The 21,196-nt window shown below is 38.5% G+C and overlaps 1 protein-coding gene across 1 annotated transcript; it reads left to right on the top strand.

Moving 5' to 3' along the window:
- The first annotated feature begins 69 nt into the window (after positions 1 to 69).
- Positions 70 to 21,181, top strand: DCP2 (decapping mRNA 2). The gene is made up of 11 exons (XM_041471041.1): positions 70 to 182; positions 5,459 to 5,610; positions 7,305 to 7,432; positions 7,844 to 7,942; positions 9,586 to 9,738; positions 11,341 to 11,453; positions 11,561 to 11,668; positions 12,412 to 12,535; positions 13,075 to 13,185; positions 14,832 to 14,883; positions 15,558 to 21,181. Exons 1-11 carry the CDS (start codon positions 130 to 132, stop codon positions 15,719 to 15,721), a joined length of 1,257 nt encoding a protein of 418 aa, XP_041326975.1. The 5' UTR covers positions 70 to 129; the 3' UTR covers positions 15,722 to 21,181.
- Positions 21,182 to 21,196: the final 15 nt, after the last annotated feature.

Genomic DNA, 21,196 nt, shown 5'->3' with positions numbered 1-21,196 from the left:
TCCGCCAGCGGCGGGAGTCGATTGGCTTCGGGAGCCGCCGCTCCGTCGCCCCCCCCCGCAGCGCGGCCCCGCCCCCGCCGTTTCTCTGCGCCCCGGCCTCCGCCGCGTCGGGATGAGCCGCGCTTCCCTATGGAGACCAAACGGGCCGAGATCCCCAGCAGCGTCCTGGACGACCTATGCAGGTATGGCCTTGGGGCGGGGGCGGCCCCAGGGCTGTGGTGCCGCTGCTGCCGGAGGGCGGGAAGGGCGCTTGACCCTGCCCGCGCCCGAGGCGCGGGGCTCGAGATGCTCGAGACATTGAGGGGGTGCGAGGCCACCCAGACTGAAGGGGCGGCTTTGGCCGTCCCGCGGCGGCCGGGAAGCGGAAGGACGAGGCTCTGCCCATTCCTACCGTGCCCGAGGCTCCGCCCTCCCCATGGAATCCGTCCTGGAAGGGCGGGAAGGCTGCCCGCGGCAGCCTGTGGACCTGGTGTGGGGCTGCTCCGGCGGCGGGCCGGGAGCCGAGTGCACGGGGGAAGTGGGAGAACGTTGTTTATGGGGATTTCTTGCGCGGCTTGGGCCGGAAAAGGTAAAACTGCGTCGGCGGTGTTTGCTCAGGTGAAAGAAGAGCTGGGAGCGTGGGGCTGGCGTGACGTGTAACCCAGCAGTGATGTGGTACTTGCTGCTCTGAGGTCTGGTTTCATTTGGAAGGGGTGGCGGGGAGTCCCTTCTGGGGAGTTTCCTCTGCTGGAAGGGAACGTGCCAGCGGGCGGAAAGGAAGAGCCACAGGGGCACCCTTCGGTGTGAAGCTGCCCTCTCCTGCTTGTCGGTTCTTTCAGAGTTAAATGCTTTTTTTGTTCCAGGGGCTTTGCGTTTGAATTTTCGTAAAGCGTGGATTCTGTAAAAGGGCCAAGTTGCATTTTCCCCCCGACAGTCTCAACCTCTGATCATGTGTGGTGCAGCCCTTCAAACTTTGTAATTTGTCTGTCATCCCCAGAATGTGATGACACAAACTGCATGTGATATTTGGCATGAAATAATCCTTCTATCTTACCACCTCCAAGGGACTCCTTATGAGGTATTTATGTAAAAGAGGGAAAGATTAGTGAAGAGGAAAGATACCCCGCTTACTGTAGTTACGGTTTTCAAATGAGCGAAAATGTTCAGAAGTGAGAATACCACAGGAAGGTAGAACTGTCCTCCTCAGTATTGTTTTGCACTTGTCTCATGCAAGAGTCAGAGTTTGTGGTAGGCATGTAAATTTTCAATTCCTTAAATCTGGCCTCGGAAGCATGTTTATGTTTCCATTGTGTCTACTTTGGGCTCCCTGCAGAGAGAGGAACTTGCCTTTCAGATCCCTGTTCACATATGACACAAGATTTAACACTTCTTCAGAAAATCCAGAGAGGAATTGCAGTGATTACAAAACTGATACAGCATGTTAGTGTCACTTCCATGGGGTGACTGACAGAAGGGCCCATGAGTATTTCAGTCTTACATTGTAATAGGATCAGTCCCAGTGTTTTACTATGTTTCTTTGAAATACTGTAATCTTCTATCTTGGAAATGGTGTTTTGTATTGTAATTCTGTTAATGTTATAAATGTGTTATAAAAATATCTGTAATATCCTACATTCTTCAATCTATATATGATATTAGTGGGAATTTTGGTAGAAAGTGACAGGTGATTTTTCATACTCAGTTACTGGGTATTGTTAAATAACAAGTTACAGGTATCCATGTCAGTTTTGTCATGCTGCCTTGTGCTATGGAGTTGTTTAACTGAGTAAAGAAGTGGATGTGCAGAGTCATAATATAGGTTTAGCAGCTTCTTGAAGCTTCCTTTGTCTTGTAAACAAGTCCTTTTACCCTTTTGACTTCCAGACTGTGGTTGATTCACCTTGCTGAAGTGGCCAGATGCTTACCCAGCCACACACTTCCCCTCTTCAAAAAACATTTGAAAAAGAGCTTTTTCTGCATCCTTGTTTTTCCCAGAGAAACTTCATGTCGGCTTCATCCTTTCATTCTCTCCTCTCCTCTACCTCCTTCCCTGCGAGCAGCTCAGGGGATGGGGAATGGGGGTTGTGGTCAGTCTGTAACACATCCTCTCTGGGGCTCTTCCCTCTTATGCTTTGCCCCTGCTCCAGTGTAGGATCACTCCTACGGGCTAAGGGTTCTTCAGGACATATCCATCTGCTCCAGCACGTGATACTCCAAAGACTGTAGGATGGACATCTCGTCTTCCTTCTTCTCCAACTTTGGTGTTTGCATTGCTGTTTCATGCTGTTTTTTCACTTCCTCTGCCTGTCTGGCATTTTTGTCCTGAAATACACTTCCCCACAGGCACCACCATCTCAGCTGCTGCCTCCAGCTGTGTCCCACAGTGTGTCCAGCATTAGCCTGTCACTGCCAGCACCTGGCAGCTGCACCTAGAACAACCTAGAGATGCCATGCCTGTTTTAGCACTTCAGTCACTCCAAGTAACTTACAAGTTAACTTTTTGATTAATAGGTATCATTGTATTTGGCTTTGCTATTGTTCTCTAAGCCTAATCCCTGGCATATTCTTACTCCTCTTTGATACTGCTGCATTTTATCTTTAGATTTATGTTCAGCTGCAGTGCTGGGGCAAGAAAATATCATCAACTAGATGATATGATGTAATGTAGACTTTTAATTTATCTTTTAGTTACAGCAACTTTATAGATAAGGGATCTTTTCAACAGTCAGAACAGAGCCTTCAAAAGAAACTGGAAGTGGTAGTGCCAATTGAAAATTGGGAAGTTGTAAAATGTTGATGTGAATAAGGTTATTTATGCAAGGGAAAATCACAGAGTGCTTTGGGTTAAAGGGACCTTAAATATCATCTCATCCCAGCCGCTCTGCCAAAAGCAGGGTCACCTTCTAGACCAGATTGCTACTGAACACTTCTGGGGACAGGTCATCCACAGCTTCTCTGGAAAGTGTGTGCCAGTGACTCATGACCCTCACAGTGAAAACTTTTTTTCCTATTATCTAAACCTTCCCCTTTTTCTCTTTAAAGCCATTCCCCCATGTCCTGTCACTATGACATAGTAAAAAGACTCTCTCCAGCTCTCTTGTAGCCCCGCTGAGGTCCTGAAAGGCCTCAGAGAAGACTTGATCCAGCATATCCCCATCCTCTTTTATTGAAGTTCCAACAGCTGGACACAACACTTAGGTGAAGTCTCACGAGAACAGAATAAAGGGTGAGAATCACCTCCCTTAATCTGCTGTGCACACTATGTTCCATCAAAAGAATGGGCTGCGAGCTCACAGTGTCAGCTCATGTCAAGATTCTCATCCACCAACACCTCAAATCCTCCTCCCCAGAGCTGCTCTCCATCCGTTCTCTGATCAGACTGTTTACATTGTGCTTGGATTATCCCAACCCAGGCACAGCACTTGGCGGTGTTGAAAGTCATGAGGTTCACATAGACTCCTTCTCAGGCCTGCCAAGGTCTTTAAGGGTATCTGGCCAAGGCCCTTTTTCCATGTGAAAATTGGATAGGAAGATGAGAAATAAAATCATAGTAAATAAATAAAGGCTACAAACCCAGCAAAAGAATGATGAGAAATCCATCAACAAAGCACACAAGTCTACAAAACCAACAGAGGAATGATAAGGAAGGCAGTGGTGAAAACCAAACCTGGCCACTGGTTGATGAGGGGGTATAGGAATGTTTGTTTATCTGATTATGGACCTATTCCTTGAAAACAGAAAAGAAGTGGAGGAATCAGAATGAAAATATATTTAGACACAGACCTAAGAAATCAGAAGTAGACACAATGACAAGAAACAAACCTGTTAATTTCACTAATTGACCTACTGCCAAGAAATCACAAGCATCACTCTGAGGAATATCAGCCTGGCCTTTGTATCTCTTAGGGCTTTAGATCTGGGGGGATCCCACACTCTGGGCTGGGAGGAGTGCCGCAGGAAAAGAGAAGCAGGGAGGGACAAAGCAAAGGTAGGCAGAAAGGGGTATAAAAGAGCTGGCTGTAAAACTGGGCAAGTTACTACACTTCTCTGTCTGACCCTTCTGCCCCAGTGTCACTGACTCTCCTGTCTTATATCTTAGTAAATATTTATTTTTGTCTGGATAATTCCACTCTCTACCCCCTGTATATGTGTGCTCCAAGAATGAAGTGCCAGCTGCTGATGGGAGTTCTGTCTGATATTGGGCAAGGTGTCAGCTGCTGGAGTGAGGGAGCAGATCTGAGCGCCAGCCACTCCCAGGAGGGGGTCTCAGCTCCCAGTGTCTGGGGTAGCAATGATGAGTGTCCTGGGTACCAGCTTCTGTGGGGGAAGTGGTGTGAGTGAGGGCAGTGAGGGGCAGAGCACAGGCAGCTGCAGCAGGACTGGGTGTGGGCGGGGGACAGGTGCCTTCCCCAGACCTCTTGTGCATGTGTTCTCACTAGCAAACTTCAAACTGGACCATCTGGTGGGGCAGGGACCTATGTGAGGGGCGTGAGGGTCTGGGGTCTGGGCAGGGCTATGGAGTGGCAAAGGAGACCTGTGATAGTACCTGGGGAACCTGTGAATGTGCCTGCAAACCTGGGGAGTATCAGGTGTGTGCCTGCACCAGTGAGGCAGTGACCTTCTGCCTCTGTCCTTGGCCAGAGTGCCTTAGAGAGGCAACCAGTTCTGAGATCCTGTGACAATTCATACTTGTCAGATTTTAAGTAAAGATACAGAATTTCTGCTTCGAGCAATGATAATTATGCACTTTTGGAATTTAGCTGGTTGCCCTAAGGAGCTGAATGTCAAAGATCTCCATCAAATGATTTAAGTTCAGTGGGGTGTATGACCTTAAATTTCTAAAAAGGAAGTTCTGCTTTCGGTACAAATACATAAATAAATAAAACTTCTTCTGCTTAGCTAAAATGGTGTATCACACAGTGCTGCTTAAACTTTTCTCTCAGTGACTCTGTCTGTGTGCCAGTATCTGGACTAAACCTGATTGTCCATGTTCAGTTTCAGACTGAGAAAATTTGTAGGATCATATTGAATTTTAAAATCTATGTAAATTATTAGTTTACTGTGGTTTTAAGTGAAAATATATAACTATGTTCAATTTGTGTCCTGAAAAAAATAGCACTGAAATATCTTATCAGAGTTTGCAGATGTTATTTAATGGGCTTGTAAAAATGCTTTCATTTTTGTAACACAGCCATTTAAGTAGGTTGTCTTCACACTCCCTGTTTTTACAACAGTTAATTTACTTAGTATATTGTAATTTATATTTCTGAAAGATCATAATAATCCATTTTCCTTCTTGACTTTAAAAGCTGTATTTTACTTTGTGAAAACTTTTTACTGTCCTTGTGGAACATGAGGAGGATCTGGAGGTCTGTTGGTATGTGCTAATGGATCAAGAATTGTACTGTTGCAATGTTTTATTGTTAGCTGTATTTAATCAGTAGATTTGGCTAATCTTACTCTTTTTCTTTCCTGTCAGCCGATTTATTTTGCACATTCCAAGTGAAGAGAGAGACAATGCAATCAGAGTGTGTTTTCAGATTGAACTTGCCCATTGGTTTTATTTGGATTTCTACATGCAAAACACACCAGGATTACCTCAGTGTGGGATAAGAGACTTTGCTAAAGCTGATATCCTTTTTATTACTCTGATTGTTTTCTGTCTCAGTGGTAAAGTGCAAACTGAATATTGTTAACAGTATTTCATAGTATGATAATGTCAGTTCATGTGTTAATGATTAAAAGTTAGTATTGCTAGGTATGTGGTGTTACTGAGCTCACTGCTTCCATAATTTTGTGGCACTCACAAAAGAGATGTTTCTTGGACTGCTAAAGAACTATGGAAAACAGTCTGTTTCTGATGTTTCAGGATTTTTTCTCATGGTTGCACTTTGCGTGCTAGGTTGGTTTCAAGGGTGAGCAGTTGGTGCTCTTCAAACTGAACTCCACAGATAATTAATTTTCATGTAACTAGTGACGTAAATATTAAAGTAGTTGAAGGTGGTATGTGTTCTGCCATGGCCAGTGGTATGTATTTGTTGGAAGTTTCTGTAGAATAGAAACTGCATTTTTACTGAATTCAAATGGTTGGCCTCAGCTGTTTTTGTTGCTTGCAAGGGCTGCTGGAGTGTGTACTATCTAGTCCTTGCTAGAGAAAACTTTGTGGCTTTCATCCAGCAAGCGTTTTAGTTTTAGCCTTGTCCCATATGTTCTTGATCTGAGATTGAAATATTGCTTCTAACTTTGAGGATAATATTATCCACACTTTCAATACACAACGTACTTATCTGTTAGTTTCATAATATATATTTACTTCAGAACACTACAGCTTTTAACTGTAAACTCTAAAAATATAGGCTTATTCTGTTGGTTGATGTTATGCTGTTATTTTATAGATGTTTTTAATTATAAATGTATTTTCAGGCCAACAAAATTCTCCTACTAATTGTATGCAGTGCAGAAAAAATGCAGTGTAATAGATGTTATATGTTCATTACATATTTCTCTTTCTAGCCCATATTTGCCACAAATATTAGTTCTGCTGCAGTGTATTTTTAAGTATTCTGCTGTGGAGTATTTTTTATTGGTAGTAAAATATATGTAATATATAATATTAATACTTTGATTAAGGACTTGCAAATTTTTTCTCAAAATTTTAGGGTTATAGAGGTTGTTTATATTTTCTCTGCATGGTGAGTTTTGATAAAGGGTATTAGAATGTAGATTTCTATAACTATATGTCATTAATTTTTTTTTTCATACTGAATACTGAAGATAGGATCTGTGCCATAATCTTAACAAATGATTGTTGCAAAAGTGCATTCCCATTTATTTCAAGCACAATAAACTGAAATTTTTTCTGTCTCTTGCTCACTTCAAAATTAAGAAAATGTGTTTGCAAATAATACATATTCAAAATAACTGTTATGGGGTTACCTTTTTTCAAAATTACCTTCCTTCAAACAATCAGCCTTGTGCAGTCTTTTTTCTTGGTGGTTTTTTTAGTGTTTTGTTGGCTTTTTTTTTTTAGTGTCTTTTTTGTTTGTTTGGTTTTGGTTTTTTGTTTTTGTTTTTTTTTTTTGTTTTTTTTTTTTTTTTCATTTATTTAGATTGCTTTGTATAGGAATTGCTGAATTACTTGATGCTCTCTGACTTTCAGTGTTTGGTAGTGGATTATTTGTAAATTTTTTTTACTTCCAAGAGACTCTATCTTGAAAGGACTTAGGGGAGGGAGTGTTTATTCTAAATTTGGAGTGAATATCTTTTGTATTTGGTATGTGCTTTGGAACTGGCTGCTTTTTATTTTCCTTAACATGCTGCTATACTCTTCAGTCACTGCCCCTTTTTACTGCCTCAAGGTGAAGATGTACAGAAGGTTTTAGATGAGTGGAAAGAATACAAAATGGGAGTGCCAACCTATGGTGCAATCATCCTTGATGAGACACTTGAAAATGTAAGTATGGAAATAGTTGTGAAGGACTGTCTAGAGGGAGGGATGGCATATGCTGGCAGAAGTAATTCTTTGTTGTTTACATTTTTCTTCTGGAGAAATTTACATTCATTGTCAGATTCACAGAGATATGAGAGTTGCTTGATATTGGTAGCTGTGTACAGAAATATAATATGTGAGTCAGTAAACACACTTCTGCATGCTTTCCTTCTCAGATTTTATTTTTTTATTCTGAGTTACATGATTCTGTAAAATATTTCACAGTTCTTGCTAGAACACAGAAAACCTAATGGTTTCCTTCCTTGAGGCTAACATATTCTTTTAGAGAACAAGGGGATGGTGGAGGGAAGACATTTAATGAAATTGGTTAGAACACCTTCATGTTTGACAGTTGCATTCCCTTGTATTTTGTAGGTTCTTTTGGTTCAGGGCTATTTAGCAAAATCTGGTTGGGGATTTCCAAAAGGGAAAGTAAATAAAGAAGAGGCACCTCATGACTGTGCTGCTAGAGAGGTAAGTTATATCAACTCCTTTAAGATAAAGAAGTGAAATTTTGCTGAAATCAGGATATATGTGTTGGGTGAAAAGGCACTTTACTTAGGTAATCCTGAATAAATAGTCTGTTCTTGCAGTCATCTTCTGGTGCCTTTCTGAGTTCCAAAATGGTAATCAAGGCTAAGGTTATATATTAAATAAATAAATAGCTAAGGTTATATATTAAATAAATACATAAATGTGTGAATATAAATATAAATATATATATAAAATATATAATATATATAATAGATTATATATATAATAGATTAATTAATCTATATATAATAGATTAATTATATCTATATAAACATATTTATATATAAATAATATATATAAAATAATTATATATTTTATAAATAAAACAAGAAAAGGTTTATGTTTCACATGCTTTTGCACTAATGTGCTGCATGAAATGAGTGCTGTTTTTAAAGTTCTCTGCTGAACTGTGAATTTACATTTAAGTATTACTTGTGGTGCTTGGGAAATCTTATGTAATTTGGTGTATTAATTTCAAGGGTCACCATAAACATGGAGAAATGGGAATTTAGCCTATGTACACTGGTCACTGTAAAGAGGCTAAAAAGCTGAGTTGGAGGCTGTAGAATTTTATGTAAAAATTGTGAAGAACTTTTCTATTTTCCAGTTATGCTATTTTTCAGTTATTTTCAGGAGCAAGAGTCAGTGTATATTGCAAGTAAAATCTGAAAAATAACATAATCTGTATTTATTGCTCCTGGAGACCTAGATATGTAGTGAAGCTGCATATTCAAAATGGCCTGTAAGAGAATATTACTGGTACAAATTCAGTGTTCATTCAACATAATACAGCCAGAGTTTTTGAGAGAGAAAATCAAGGTGAGAGAAAGTAGTATGATGCATTTAGTGTTCTTCAGTTGGACTGAATCAGTATCTGAGAAATCACAGGGTTTTGGGGTTTTTTTTGTTTGTTTAAGTATGCCTGTCAAGGATAAACTAGACAGCTACTTCAAGAAGAAGTTACATGAAGTGTATCTTCCTCTTCAAGTTATGCCAGCAAATGCATTAAAGGGGACACAGTTATACTGGAGAAAAAAAATCTTTTGATGGTGTTGTTGATTTGAAAAATGTATTTAGATTTCACTAGTGAACAGCAGTGTTGTTGCCATCTTTTTTTCCGACAGGTTAGATTGTCATTGTGGATAGGCTGACAGTTTATTTTTTATCTGAAATAAATCTTTCAACTTCTTTCACTGGAGTCAGCACAGATCTGAAACCATAAACTGCATATGTGTAAAATCTAATTGAAGAGGTCTTCAATTGGCAGTGCCTACAGAGTTCAGTACCTCATGAGTAGTACCTCAGAAGCTGATGAGAACTAACCCCATCCATATTAATAAATTGTTACATGAAGGTGTAATAGAATTGTTTCAGCTTGCATAACAGGTTTGCAGTTTCAGAGAAATCTAAAGCATGTAGATCCTTTTTCTATTTCTTAGCAAACCTCTATGTGTAAGGGCTTGTTTTTCCCAGCAGCTTTCATGGATGTATCTGAAACATAGCCATTCCTTCACTTGTGGTAATAGGTTGTGAAAGGATGACTCTGAATACATACACACTGATTTCATCTAAATACTTCTCAGGTGTTTGAAGAAACTGGTTTTGACATAAAAGATTATATCTGCAAAGAGGACTACATTGAGCTGCGAATCAATGATCAGTTAGCACGGCTGTATATCATTCCTGGAGTTCCCAAGAACACGAAGTTCAACCCCAAAACTAGAAGGGAAATTCGGGTATGTGCTATCTTGTCTGAATCTACAGGAACTTTGCAGAAGTTGCTTTTTAAAGCCAGAAGTGTGTAAAATAATGAACCCACAATGAACACCTTAAATGCTAGGTACCAGTGCACTGTAGGGTTTTGTGTTGACTTCTTGCAGCTCACCTGCAGGTCTGATACTTGACCATCTGTCTGACATCTCCATTCACCATGAAAAGACAATAGAGCATGCTGCTAAAATACAATTCTCCTTTTCTCATAGGTGATGTATATATTAATTATATTATTCATAGTTACAGATGCAAATGTAGCTATATATTTGCAAGTTTAATTATTAGTTGGGGACATGCAAAAGCCATATCAAAAGGACATATCCAGAGGATAAACTAAGGATTGTTTTCTTTCTTTCATGTCTAATACTGTCAGATTTAAAAAATAGTATATTTTAAGGAGGAAGTTGGGAAGGGGACAGAAAAAGGGAACTATTTTGGATGTATTGTGTACCATTAGGCTTTTAAAAGGTATTGTGAAAGTGAAAGACAAAGGCTCAGGTAACAACTTGTTGGAACCTTTGTCAGTGGTATCTGTAATCTTGAAGTTTGAGTATTTTTTCCTTTATGGCAATTCAGTTCAAAACAGCTATATTTCCATGCAGATTGTGTCACTAAATAGGGCATTTTGCTTATTTTGCTTTCTAAATAAAGAAAGTATTTGACTCAACAGGACTTAATTTTTTGCATTAGAGACCTGTTTTTTTAAAACATAAGATGAAATTTAAGTGTTTTTTAAAATATACAGTAAATATGGTACTTTGTAGAACAGTGACCATACGTGTGGGAATGTTGAAGAGTTCTTCCAATGACAGAATTTTGAAGCTTTGTCTTCATCTGATCTGATGCCACCAGGAAGGCTGGTTTTGTACTCCCTGTAGAAATTGAAGACTTGTTCAGTTTGTAACTTATTTCCATAATTTGCATATTTTCTGTACCTAGGGCTTTCAGAGTAGATTCTGTAATAGAAAATCTCATGTGGGTTCTTCTACACTGTCTGTGGTCAGAATTCCTAATTTTGTTCCCCATTCTGCTAAGTATACAGTTTTAGCTATTAAAACTGTAACATATAAACAGTAACACAAATCCTATCCTATTGCCATGTTTTTTTTTCTTTTATTACAAAACATGAAACTTGCTGTCAGACTAAACACCCTTCTTACTTTTGAATGGGTATTGGTGGTCCAGTATTGATCACACTTTAAGTAAAAAGTTTTTGAAAAATATTCAAAGCCTGTACATTTATTTATGGCATTCTGTGTGCAATGGTTTGGTTGGTTTGTTTATGAAACTCTTATTCAGAATTTAGTTGCTGATTAATACCTTTCATATTTTAGGTGTGATATCGTGCAATTTTGTGCTGTACCATCTGCTACTGTAGTGGCAGTCGGAAGAGTTAATTAACCTTTTGTGAAAACCTTTTGTGAAAAACGCTGTTGTGGCCCGTTAATTTAAGTCTTCCATGGTAATTTTTTAATTAAGGGAAATAATTGTGGCTGATACACATTTGTAAAATTCTGCTACGGCTACAATAGAGGGTATTTTGATTTTATTTCTTGTTTTTCTAGAATATTGAGTGGTTTTCCGTCGACAAATTACCATGCCACAGAAATGACATGACCCCAAAGTCCAAGTTGGGTTTGGCACCTAACAAATTTTTTATGGCAATTCCTTTCATCAGGTATGTTTGAGATGAGGCAAATACTAGGCCAGGGTCTTTCAGATAACTTTAAATTCTTTAGATTTGTTTTGGTAAGTAGATCTTGTTGTACTACTCCTTGCTCACAGACCATTGAGGGAATGGATTTCCCGAAGGAATGGAGATTCCTCAGACAGTGACAATGGTTTTTCATCTGCAGGGAGCACACCCTCTAAGCCCAACTTGGAAAAAGCTAGGTAAGAACCAGGTCAGTTTAACATCTCTATATTCTTTCTTACAAAACACTGGTCATACAAATATGACAATATTATACAATGACAATTATATACAATATTGCTTGTCCTTTTCTCTTTATCCAAGGATTTGTGTTCCAGTAATAAGTAAATAACAGAAAAATAAGCATAGACGTCTATCATAGATTTGTAAGTAAGGTGAGAACTTAATTAATGTGTTGATACACTGGTGTCAGAACTGAGATTTCCTCAGTCTTGTTTATGGGAATCAAAAAAAACCAGAAGCTAAAGCAAGTAGATAACTTCCAGTGCTTCAAGTTCAATATTTTTGGCACTTCTGCACAGGAAAAGTAGGTCTCTCCAAAGCAGGAGTGTAAAGTAGTCTAGGAAGTGCTAGATAAAACCTGTGGGAATCAGTAGGGGAACATGTGCTGCTGGCTTTAGATTCAGCTGAGTGGAAAGTGGTAGAGCAAATGTTGAAACCTGTAGTCCTTATGAGAGGACTTCAGTAATTTGAGCCAGGCCAACACCAAGACTGAAAACAACAGGGCAAATGTTAATGTGGACTTGGCCTCTTGTCTGTGGAGAATGCAAATGGCAGTGAGCATTATTAGAGTTTCCATACTAGGTTACTTAAGATTGTCTTCCAGATTATTCTCAAAAAGCAGAAACTTTTTTCATATTTGTCTTCTGCTCTCAGTAGATTTGAAGTTGTGTTGTAAACTGTCTTTGTTTTCCTGCACTAGATCCAAACTTCGCTGTAGTCAACAGGTGTTTACAGATGGCTTTTCAGGAGAGCACTTGGTGAAGCCAAAACAGCCACAGAAGCCATATAATCATCCTGAGGTGTCTGAAGTTTTGAAAATAAAGGTAGGTTGTTTGTTAGGCAAGCATATGCATCTGGACTATTTAAAATGGATGTCTTTGTTCATAAGGGTTTCCTCTCTAGGACAAAACCAATGAATTTAATCTCCAGAGAATGCAAAAATAGAGACGTGGGAGTGGGAGAATACTCTTGGGCATTCTTTGATTTATCTCACACTAGAAGTGGTGGTGGTATCAGGTAGCAATTGTGTTGTTTCATGTACAGATAGTAATTAGTACTTGCCGTTTTGCTGGAATCTCTAGTATTTCTGCATTAGTGCATGGAAATTCACTGAACTGAATTAATTGTGTAATAATTCTGTCATATTCAGTGCTAGAGAGAATGGGTAACAGTTGATGGCCCTGTAGCTTGAGTGTGTGTTTGGTTAGTTTCAGTGGGCTTCCCTTTTTTCTGCACAAGAAACTGTTTACATGTTTTGAAGTTACTTGGAGTGAAGTTTTAATTACTAAGTAGGAAATGTCAATGCAATGATGTCCAATTCTGCCATTTAAACTCTTCCCTCTACTTATTTTGGACTTAACAGCAGAGTCAGAGCCTGAGGAACAATGGCAGAAAGCAAAATCAAGACACTTCCAGCCAAAAGAAGCGAACAAATGGACTGCATAGTCAACCAGTTAAGCAAAACCATAACTTGGTAAGAAACATGCAGGGTCTGTGTCAGTAATATGTTCCAGTAATGCTTAACAAATATCCAGGACAATGTCCTGCTGAAACAAAGTAGAGTGCTTATCTATCAAGAGTATGTTTGGTCAGAGTATTTGATACATGTTTGTAGATGTATAACATTTCTTACCTTGTATGCATATACATCTATAAACAAGCATACTAAATTTCAAAGTTTGCATTTTAGAAGTAAGTAATTTTAGCTGTTGAAAATCTGTCAGCTGTTTCAATACACAGTCCTGCAGCTTCCCAGGTTCCTGTCATGTAAAAGCCTTCTGTGGTGTGTAGTACACATCTTATTTATTCATGTGTGATGTCGTACTGTAAGCATGGGGTTTTGTTATGCAACACTTTAGAAAGTGGTGATGTAAATACTTATTATTTCCCTTCTCTCCAGCAAAAAATGTTGAGACACAGACTTGGCTTGGATGCCAGAATCTCATATAGTTTTTCAATCATAACGTAGAGCTAGTTACAGCAGTTTGTAAATTCCAGTGTCACACTGTTTGTGTTTTACTTTCCCTTGCAGTTACTAATTGTGTTTGTCCAGTTCTCAGTGGGACTTGACTCACTGGGCTGTGCTCTCCCTTAGAGTAGAATGTGCTTTGGATTTCCTGTTTTTTTATGGCTCTTCAGTATACTTTGTTGGCCCTTGTGCAGCAGTGAGCCCCCAGTTCTCTGTGCAGCTCAGCTGGCTTTTCCAGGCTTTAGTTTTTTTTTTTGTTTACAGGCTTTAAACTAAATTCTTCCCATTCTGGCTTGTGATTATTGCCTTCTTTCTCTTATTCATGTAAACATACAGAAACCAGAAACTTGTCCTAAATTCCTTACTGCAAGAAATGATTAGTTATGTTTGGGTGTAGAAGAGTGAATTGACTGCCCAGAAATTTAAATGGATAGGAAAAACCTGTAATGGTAATCCGTAAGATCTTAATTGAGATAACTGTTAATGCTCCACAGTTACTTTGCAAGCTTTTCACAAATTTTTCTAAATATTTATCTTTTTCTGTTTCACTTGTGTTTTCGTGATGGTCCGTCTTTCAAAGTTTAAATATTTTGTGTCCAGTGATAATTTTGTGATGTAATTTGAAGGCCAGGAAACTCTTAATTTGGAGAGAGTGCAAAGGGCCATATTTTTTTGTATCGGTGTACTTACAGCAGCAATACCTGGGGCTAAAACAATTCCTCCCTTAAGAGTTCTGAGTTTGTGTCTCTAAAGCATGTTAATTTAATTGGTAGTAGCAGCATGTCTGTAAATACATTCCCCTTGCCTCTTTTGGGACAAGCTCATTGAAGAGTGGGTTTATGCATGCACAATGTTGATTACACACCATCATATGCAAGATGCTTCCATCTTAAAACAAAATTTTCCCCTAAAAGTCTGCATATTAGAAATGTTTTAGTGACTGTTAAAAGGTTGCATGATTCTGAAAGACTTGTGGATTTAAAGCATGTTTGCTACATCAAGTTATGTGACAGAATTAAAGCTGAGTTAGAGGTAAAATAATTCAGATGTGAGGTGTGTCAAAGCAAACCAGCATGCCAGTTAGATGATGCTTAAATATAATGCCATTTCTTTATCAAGTATGTGTAATGTATGGTCATTCTCTTCACCAGAAATGTGAAAAAAGGCTTAATCCAAGAAGACTTCAAGATAACTTTGAAACAGGCAAGTGCAGTCAGAATTTTCATCCACTGTCCTGTGCTACAGGCTGAAGGCACCTGAATAATGATGGTTGAGGGCTTTTCCTCATGCCAACGTTCAAAATCTTATAAAACCATGTTTTTCCAAGGTAGATTCAGGTTTTGTTTGTTTTTTCATGAAAAAGATACTGTTTCATGTTGGTTTTGCACACCTGATATACACCAGGTAGCTGAGTGAAAAAGTAACTAAAAGCTAGTTTAGAAAAATAGCATCTGAGTCAACACAGTGCTGGTAATTGAGTGTGCTTTAAGGCTTTCTGTCCTGCTAGTAATAAGCTGTAGCAGAGTGCACACAGTTCCTTACTTATTGCTCAGGAGACAGTGCCCTTTTTTTTCTCCTTGTTGAGAAATGGCTATTGAGAAATGAAGCAGTATTATACATGTAAAATATAAGTATATGTATGTGGCTGTTGAAAGTGTTTCCAGATTGCAGTGAATTTGAAGATTTATTCTAGCCTCTAGACAACTTTTAAATATGGCTGGTTTGAGTTACCGTCTTCTGTTTATGACCAAACATACATGTTTTGTTATAAATATTAATTGAATATATGTTTGAGGTATGGCTTTGTGTTGTTTCAGATACTTTTAGTGGCAGCTGCCCATTTAAAATTTGTTTAATACCTTTTTCTCTTTAAGCAGAAGCAGCATACGAGATGTGTTGCTCCAGCGAAGATGTGCTGCCAGAACATGTAGACGGACATTCTGTGGCATGCAATGGCCATTACAAATTCGTTTTTTCATCAAGAGCTTTCTTGAGTTTCAAGTTTGACCATGATGCCATAATGAAAAGTTTTGACCTCTGACAGCAAACTTATTATGAGTAAGAATTAGACTTGCCTGTTGCAACGGAGGGGCTTTCTTATCCAGCCTTACTCTTTCTCAGGAGTTTTTAATTTTGTTTTGTTTGTTTGTTTTTGAATGCAATGCAGGGACTGACTGCTGGTTTGGAAAGGTTTGTTCTCTTTGCAGTATGGGAGTGGCATAGTCAAGTGTTGCACTTTAAATGCAGTCTAGCCTTTGTCCACAAAAGTACCTTTCCAATGTTCAGTTCACTTGTTCCTAGCTGTGCATTAGAGGGCATTCTTTTTACTTGTGGTTTTTTTTTTTTTTTTTTGTGGTTTGAATTTTTTTTTTTATTGTAACTTGCCGTGTGTTTCGTAGAATGTCATTGACTTTTTTTTAACTGTTGGAGTATACCAGCTTGCTAACCTTTTAACTTTTCTGATGTAAATTATTGGACTTGTTTGTCATTATTTTGTAGAACATTGCAATATTACACAGTGGCAATGAAACTAATTCTCAGAGGACAGCTCTGTCCTAGTGATTTTGAAACCAAGTTGCACATTTCAAACTTAGTCTCAGCCTGTCATCCTTTCTCTGTACTGATTGTTTGCCCCAAATACCTTCCCTCCTTCACACTGATAGTTTTTGTTGGCTGGCAATCACTAGTACTTGAGTCAAATATATAGAGTGTTGACTTTTTGTACGTACTCTTCCTTGGTCTTCAATAATGACACTCAAACTGGGTAAAACTCAGTCTTTCAAAGTGTCTAACTTAGCTCTTGTGCACTGCCCACAGCTGCATAAGAAGAAGTTACAAAGCAGCTGCTTGCGAAAAAAGAGAAGCTTAAACTTGTCTGTGAGAGGTAACTTGTGTAGAATTTATACTGAATGTAAATAAGCCTCTGTAGATCTCACTGAGGAGGAGGGCAGGTGCATGGGTGATAGAGGCATTGTGTGACACTGAACAGCTTAATCAGGCTTCCAATAACTGTTCCAAGGGTGTTCAGTATTGTATCCTGTGCTGTTGTCCTCAGATATCTTGTGTAGTGTATCTGCTCTGTATATATCCAGTAGTATTGAATTGCACTTGCAGTTAGCATTTAAATGATTTAGCCTCAGTCATTTTTCAGCTACACTGCTTTCTTAGGAAAAACATGAAAGATGGGGTGGAGATAGAGGGGAGGAACAAAAACCTGTAAGAGTTGGGGTGATGAGCTGTTACATCTCCTGCAGGTCAGTGGGTTTTGAGCATCTGTGTTGCAGTGAAGAGAAATGCACTGAAATCATTTGTCACAGCAGCTTGTGATAGCAAGCATGTCCCAGATTTAAAAATGGACTTTTCTCTAGAATAGAGGTAATTGATAACTTGATAGGTTGAATGAACTACACCCTTGTAGTGTATCTACATGCACTGAGTTTTTATGCAACTCATATATGTCATCCAAAACCAAAATCCTGGTCTTCCTTCAACCACCCTACTTCATACACCCTACCTAGTGTTTTCCTCAGAAATAGCTTTAGAACTTTCTCCTGGTTTATTCACCTGCCTGGCACCAGGTGATTTGGAACTCTAATGCTGTAATAATTTTGGCCATGGGAGCATTCAACTTCTGTATCAGTCAACAGGAGAAATGGACTACAGCATTTCCTCCTTCTGGAGGACAAGGGTTCTGAGGGCCTTGTTTTTCAAGACCAAATTGTGAAATAGCTCAATCTAGCTTTGACTCACTTTTTTTTTTTCTTTTTTTTTTTCTTAAACGTATCCAAAGGCCATACAATGACAAAGAAGAGTAATTGAGAGGGTAGGATAATGCTGGAAAAGGTTATGTTATTCAGCTTCAGGTGAAAACTAATATTTTGTTACTTCTTTGTGCTATTTTAGTTGATTTCCCAGCAAAAGTGCCTTTACTCATGGTGAGGCAGAAGTTTGTATTATATCCTGAGGCTGCTACTGCCTGTGGAGCTAATAGGACTCTCCTAAGGCATAATTAAATAACGGGCTGTGGAAATCTTTTTATAAATAAGTTGACTTTTCAGATAAATTAGTTATAGATAATTTAGTGCTCTGTGAAATAATGGGGATGTTGATGAAGCAGTGAACTTGGAGCATCTGTCTTCTGTTTGGGAAGTCCTGTCCCAGGCAAGAGGAAGTCTTTAGAACAATGGAAGCATGTTCTATGAATAGGAGATGCTGGCTGCCCTCTGTTTACTGTGTAATATTTTCTTCTTAGTGAAAGCTTGGTTCAGTATAAGAGACATTGGTTGCTTCATTAAGCAACCCAAAGTGAAGCTTATACATATGTAATTCATTTTAGTAAACCTAGCCTTAATGTGAGTTGCAAATAAATGTGATAAATATGCAATAACTTCTTTGTATAAGGGTACAGTTTCCTTTAGTAGCATTGCTTTCTGCTTTCATAGTAAGGTTTATCCTAAAACTATGTAAATGTGGTGGCATGTGATCCACTTGGTGGGCTCCAACGTGCCCTGCACCATGAACCATTTTGTTTACTGTTGTTTATGTTCTTATTTCACCATCCCTTTATAATTGTATTTCTAAGTTTAGAAGTACTGTTTACATTATCTTCCATAAAACAGTGAAGAAATACTGCAAGTGAGATACAGGCTTTAGTTCTGTGAGTTTTTACTTTACAGGAACTAGACACAGGGAAATAGGAACTGTATGCCTGTCCGACTCGAGAGCTGGTGTTGAGATACTTGAAAAACAAACACTGTCAATTTGAGAATGCTGCCATGTTAGGGGTTATTCATATAATAAACGGTCAGTCAGTGTTCTTGGAATCAACGTGCAGAGTAAACAAATATTTAGCCAAAATCCTACAGCCGTGTGGTGCTAGGAATCTGGTACTAGTGTGCAGTTTCTAGTACTACATCATCTCCCTGCTTTAGCATAAGGTTTTTAGCATGTCTTCTCAAAATGCTTCTATACTTTCACCTTGGACTGAAGAATGGCCTGCCCAGTTAGTTAAGTGACTGAAGTGCTGCTGACTTCAGCTCCTTGATGTACATCAATCATCTAGCTTTTGAAAGTAACTGTGTTTTGCATAGTTTGAAGTCTGGCAACAGTGATTCTGGGAAGGAGAGGGGGGAAATAGCTTTACTTATTGCACAGAGTATTATTTTTTACCACAATGTAAATTCTTTAGACCAAACATGCATAAATTGTTTCTAATGAACTTTTGGGCCTAATCGCTGTTCCAGGCTTCTGTGCTGTGTCAACCTTCCTGAACTAATTTGGTGATTTGAGAACAATACTTAGTGATTTTCTTTCACCTAACTGTGGCAGTTACAGATGTAACAGTTCCTTTTAAAAACAAGGCAGGCTTCGGGTCTGGCTACTTCTAACATACTTGCTCTCAGATTGTAATTTCAGATAAGAACACAGTTCTTCCAACCTTTACTTAATGTGGTGATTTGCTTTTGCACTCATGCCATTATGGTGTGAAAAGCAAAGAGTCTACATTAAGAATCCAAACTCCAATATCCTGTGGTGCAAGACAGCACTGCTGCTCCAGGGGTAACTGACTGCCCTGGGGTCAGTGGGTTGCTTAATCCTCAGATACTTGGGGTTTTGTTACAAATTCTGAGCAACAGGTTTCTTTTCCAGAGGTAAAGCCAGGTGCCTTCATGTTTGAAGTTAGGAGGTTATATTCTAAATGTGTTAGGAAGCTCATAGTTACTGAGAATTAGTAGAATAGTCTCTCTTGTTGATACTGATTTCTGTAAATAAACCAATTTTAAGTCTTGCACTGTAAATGTTAAATAATCTGGTGCTTATACACAACTTCATAATTTCAAATTGTTTTTTGTTATTACAATATTTCAGCTTTTGAAACAACCAAAATTATTTCAGATATGGTAAATTTATACAAACTAACTGAAGGTGCTTTTACAGTAAATTAGACTTAGAAACTCTTCCGTAATAGGTTTTTGTTCATATGCATTTATAGCAATAGTGTAGTCAAGAATGGAAGTAGGCTAAATGCTAGTATTTGCACTGTTCTTAATCCCATACGTAAGCACTGATAGATGCAGTAGGTTTTGTGCTGTGTGTGCATTTCACTTTTTCATGTAGCTTGTGAACTTAAAAGGAAGTCAACATTAAACAACAATGACATTGGCCACATTCAAGATTGTACCAGAGGAACTATTCCAGATTGGTAGCAGTATAATGAAACAAAATACGTGGGGTGTGTCTTTCCATTGAAAATATTAGGTTTAGCAAGACGTAACTTTTTGTACAGATTCAGCTTTACAGAAACTCTTCTCTTTAAATTGTTCTCAGCTCTGAGTGCTTTTGGGAAGTCCAAAGTGGCTTTGGGTCCTCCTTCAGTTCTTCCAGGAAAAAACAAGCTTCCTTTTAAGTAACAGCTAACATTTCATAGAGTACAGAATGTTTAAATTTGGAAAGGTCTCTATGGATTTTACTGAAAACAGAGTGTTTTGTAATTTCTAAGCATTTATTATCAGAAGAACTAGCTTCTTGTTTCCAGTATAGGTTACAGTTCAGTGCCTTTAAGAAAATGATTACAGCTCATAGAGCATTAATCATTTTAAAATAAGGCATTCATAGCTTTTTGAGAAAACACATCTTGCAAACACAGTTCTCTATGACACATTTCCAATGGTGAGAAGAACTTTGCAAATTTTTTTAAGCATGTTTGATCAAACTTACTAAACTGTGGGGATGAAATTTGTATCTTACTGGTTGGATACATAATTTTGTTATGCAGAACATATACGGAAAACTGCATGATTAAGAGCTCTCAGCAAATACTTCTCATGACAATACTTGCAACAGAACTTTACTGTGTCTGCATGGCACTGCACTATGTGGAAGTTTAACTTCATCCGTGAGGAGCAGTTTAGCTGGGTTTGCAAGGCACTTTTACCATTAAAAAGCAAAACAGACCCCCAGAAGGTGTGGGGTTGTTAATTCAGGCAGAATGCTTGATCAGTGTTCATGTTCCAGGACTCAGACTTGGGTATTGCTTCCAAACAATGACACTTTTCAGGGCAGCGCTGCATGCCTCGCAGAAAACGGGAGCCAGTGCTTTGTGGTGTGGCTCAGGCATGAAGAGTTATGTCTTCCTCCTGTTTGTTAAAGATCAAGAACTTGATCTGTTTTCCTCTGTGTGTAAGTGGCACATCGGTGCTCATTAAGTAGAAAGTAAGTACAGCTAAAGAGTTAAAATTATTACAGATTTTATACAACTTCCATTATGTTCTTTTGAAGAAAGTTTGCATTAGTCAGCTCTTCAGTTGTATTAAGCAGAATCTGTAACTACCTGTAACATCTACTGTACTGATTATTGTGATTTTTTGTTATAAATTGATTCAAAACTGAAGCACACCATTTAGGAGACTATAACTAAGTTAACATTTTCTTCTATATTGTTATTTTTTCCTCTGTAAAATTAAATTACTTTATAAATAAACAAACGTATTGAAGTACTGAAGTATGAATATAAGGA

Source organism: Pyrgilauda ruficollis, unplaced genomic scaffold (assembly GCF_017590135.1).
Source record: "Pyrgilauda ruficollis isolate IOZ18807 unplaced genomic scaffold, ASM1759013v1 scaffold254, whole genome shotgun sequence".
In the NCBI taxonomy this organism is placed as follows: Eukaryota; Metazoa; Chordata; class Aves; order Passeriformes; family Passeridae; genus Pyrgilauda; species Pyrgilauda ruficollis.
The sequence above is the reverse complement of the archived record's forward strand: the minus strand, read 5'-3'. Positions and strand labels throughout refer to the sequence as shown.

Bases quoted from the DNA above. Each gene is read 5' to 3' on its own strand.
- DCP2 (XM_041471041.1), top strand. From the start codon at position 130: ATGGAGACCAAACGGGCCGAGATCCCCAGCAGCGTCCTGGACGACCTA. The intron at 5,611-7,304 runs ATATCCTTTTTA...ATGCTGCTATAC, and splicing joins AAGAGACTTTGCTAAAGCTG to TCTTCAGTCACTGCCCCTTT. The intron at 7,433-7,843 runs GTAAGTATGGAA...TGTATTTTGTAG, and splicing joins TTGATGAGACACTTGAAAAT to GTTCTTTTGGTTCAGGGCTA.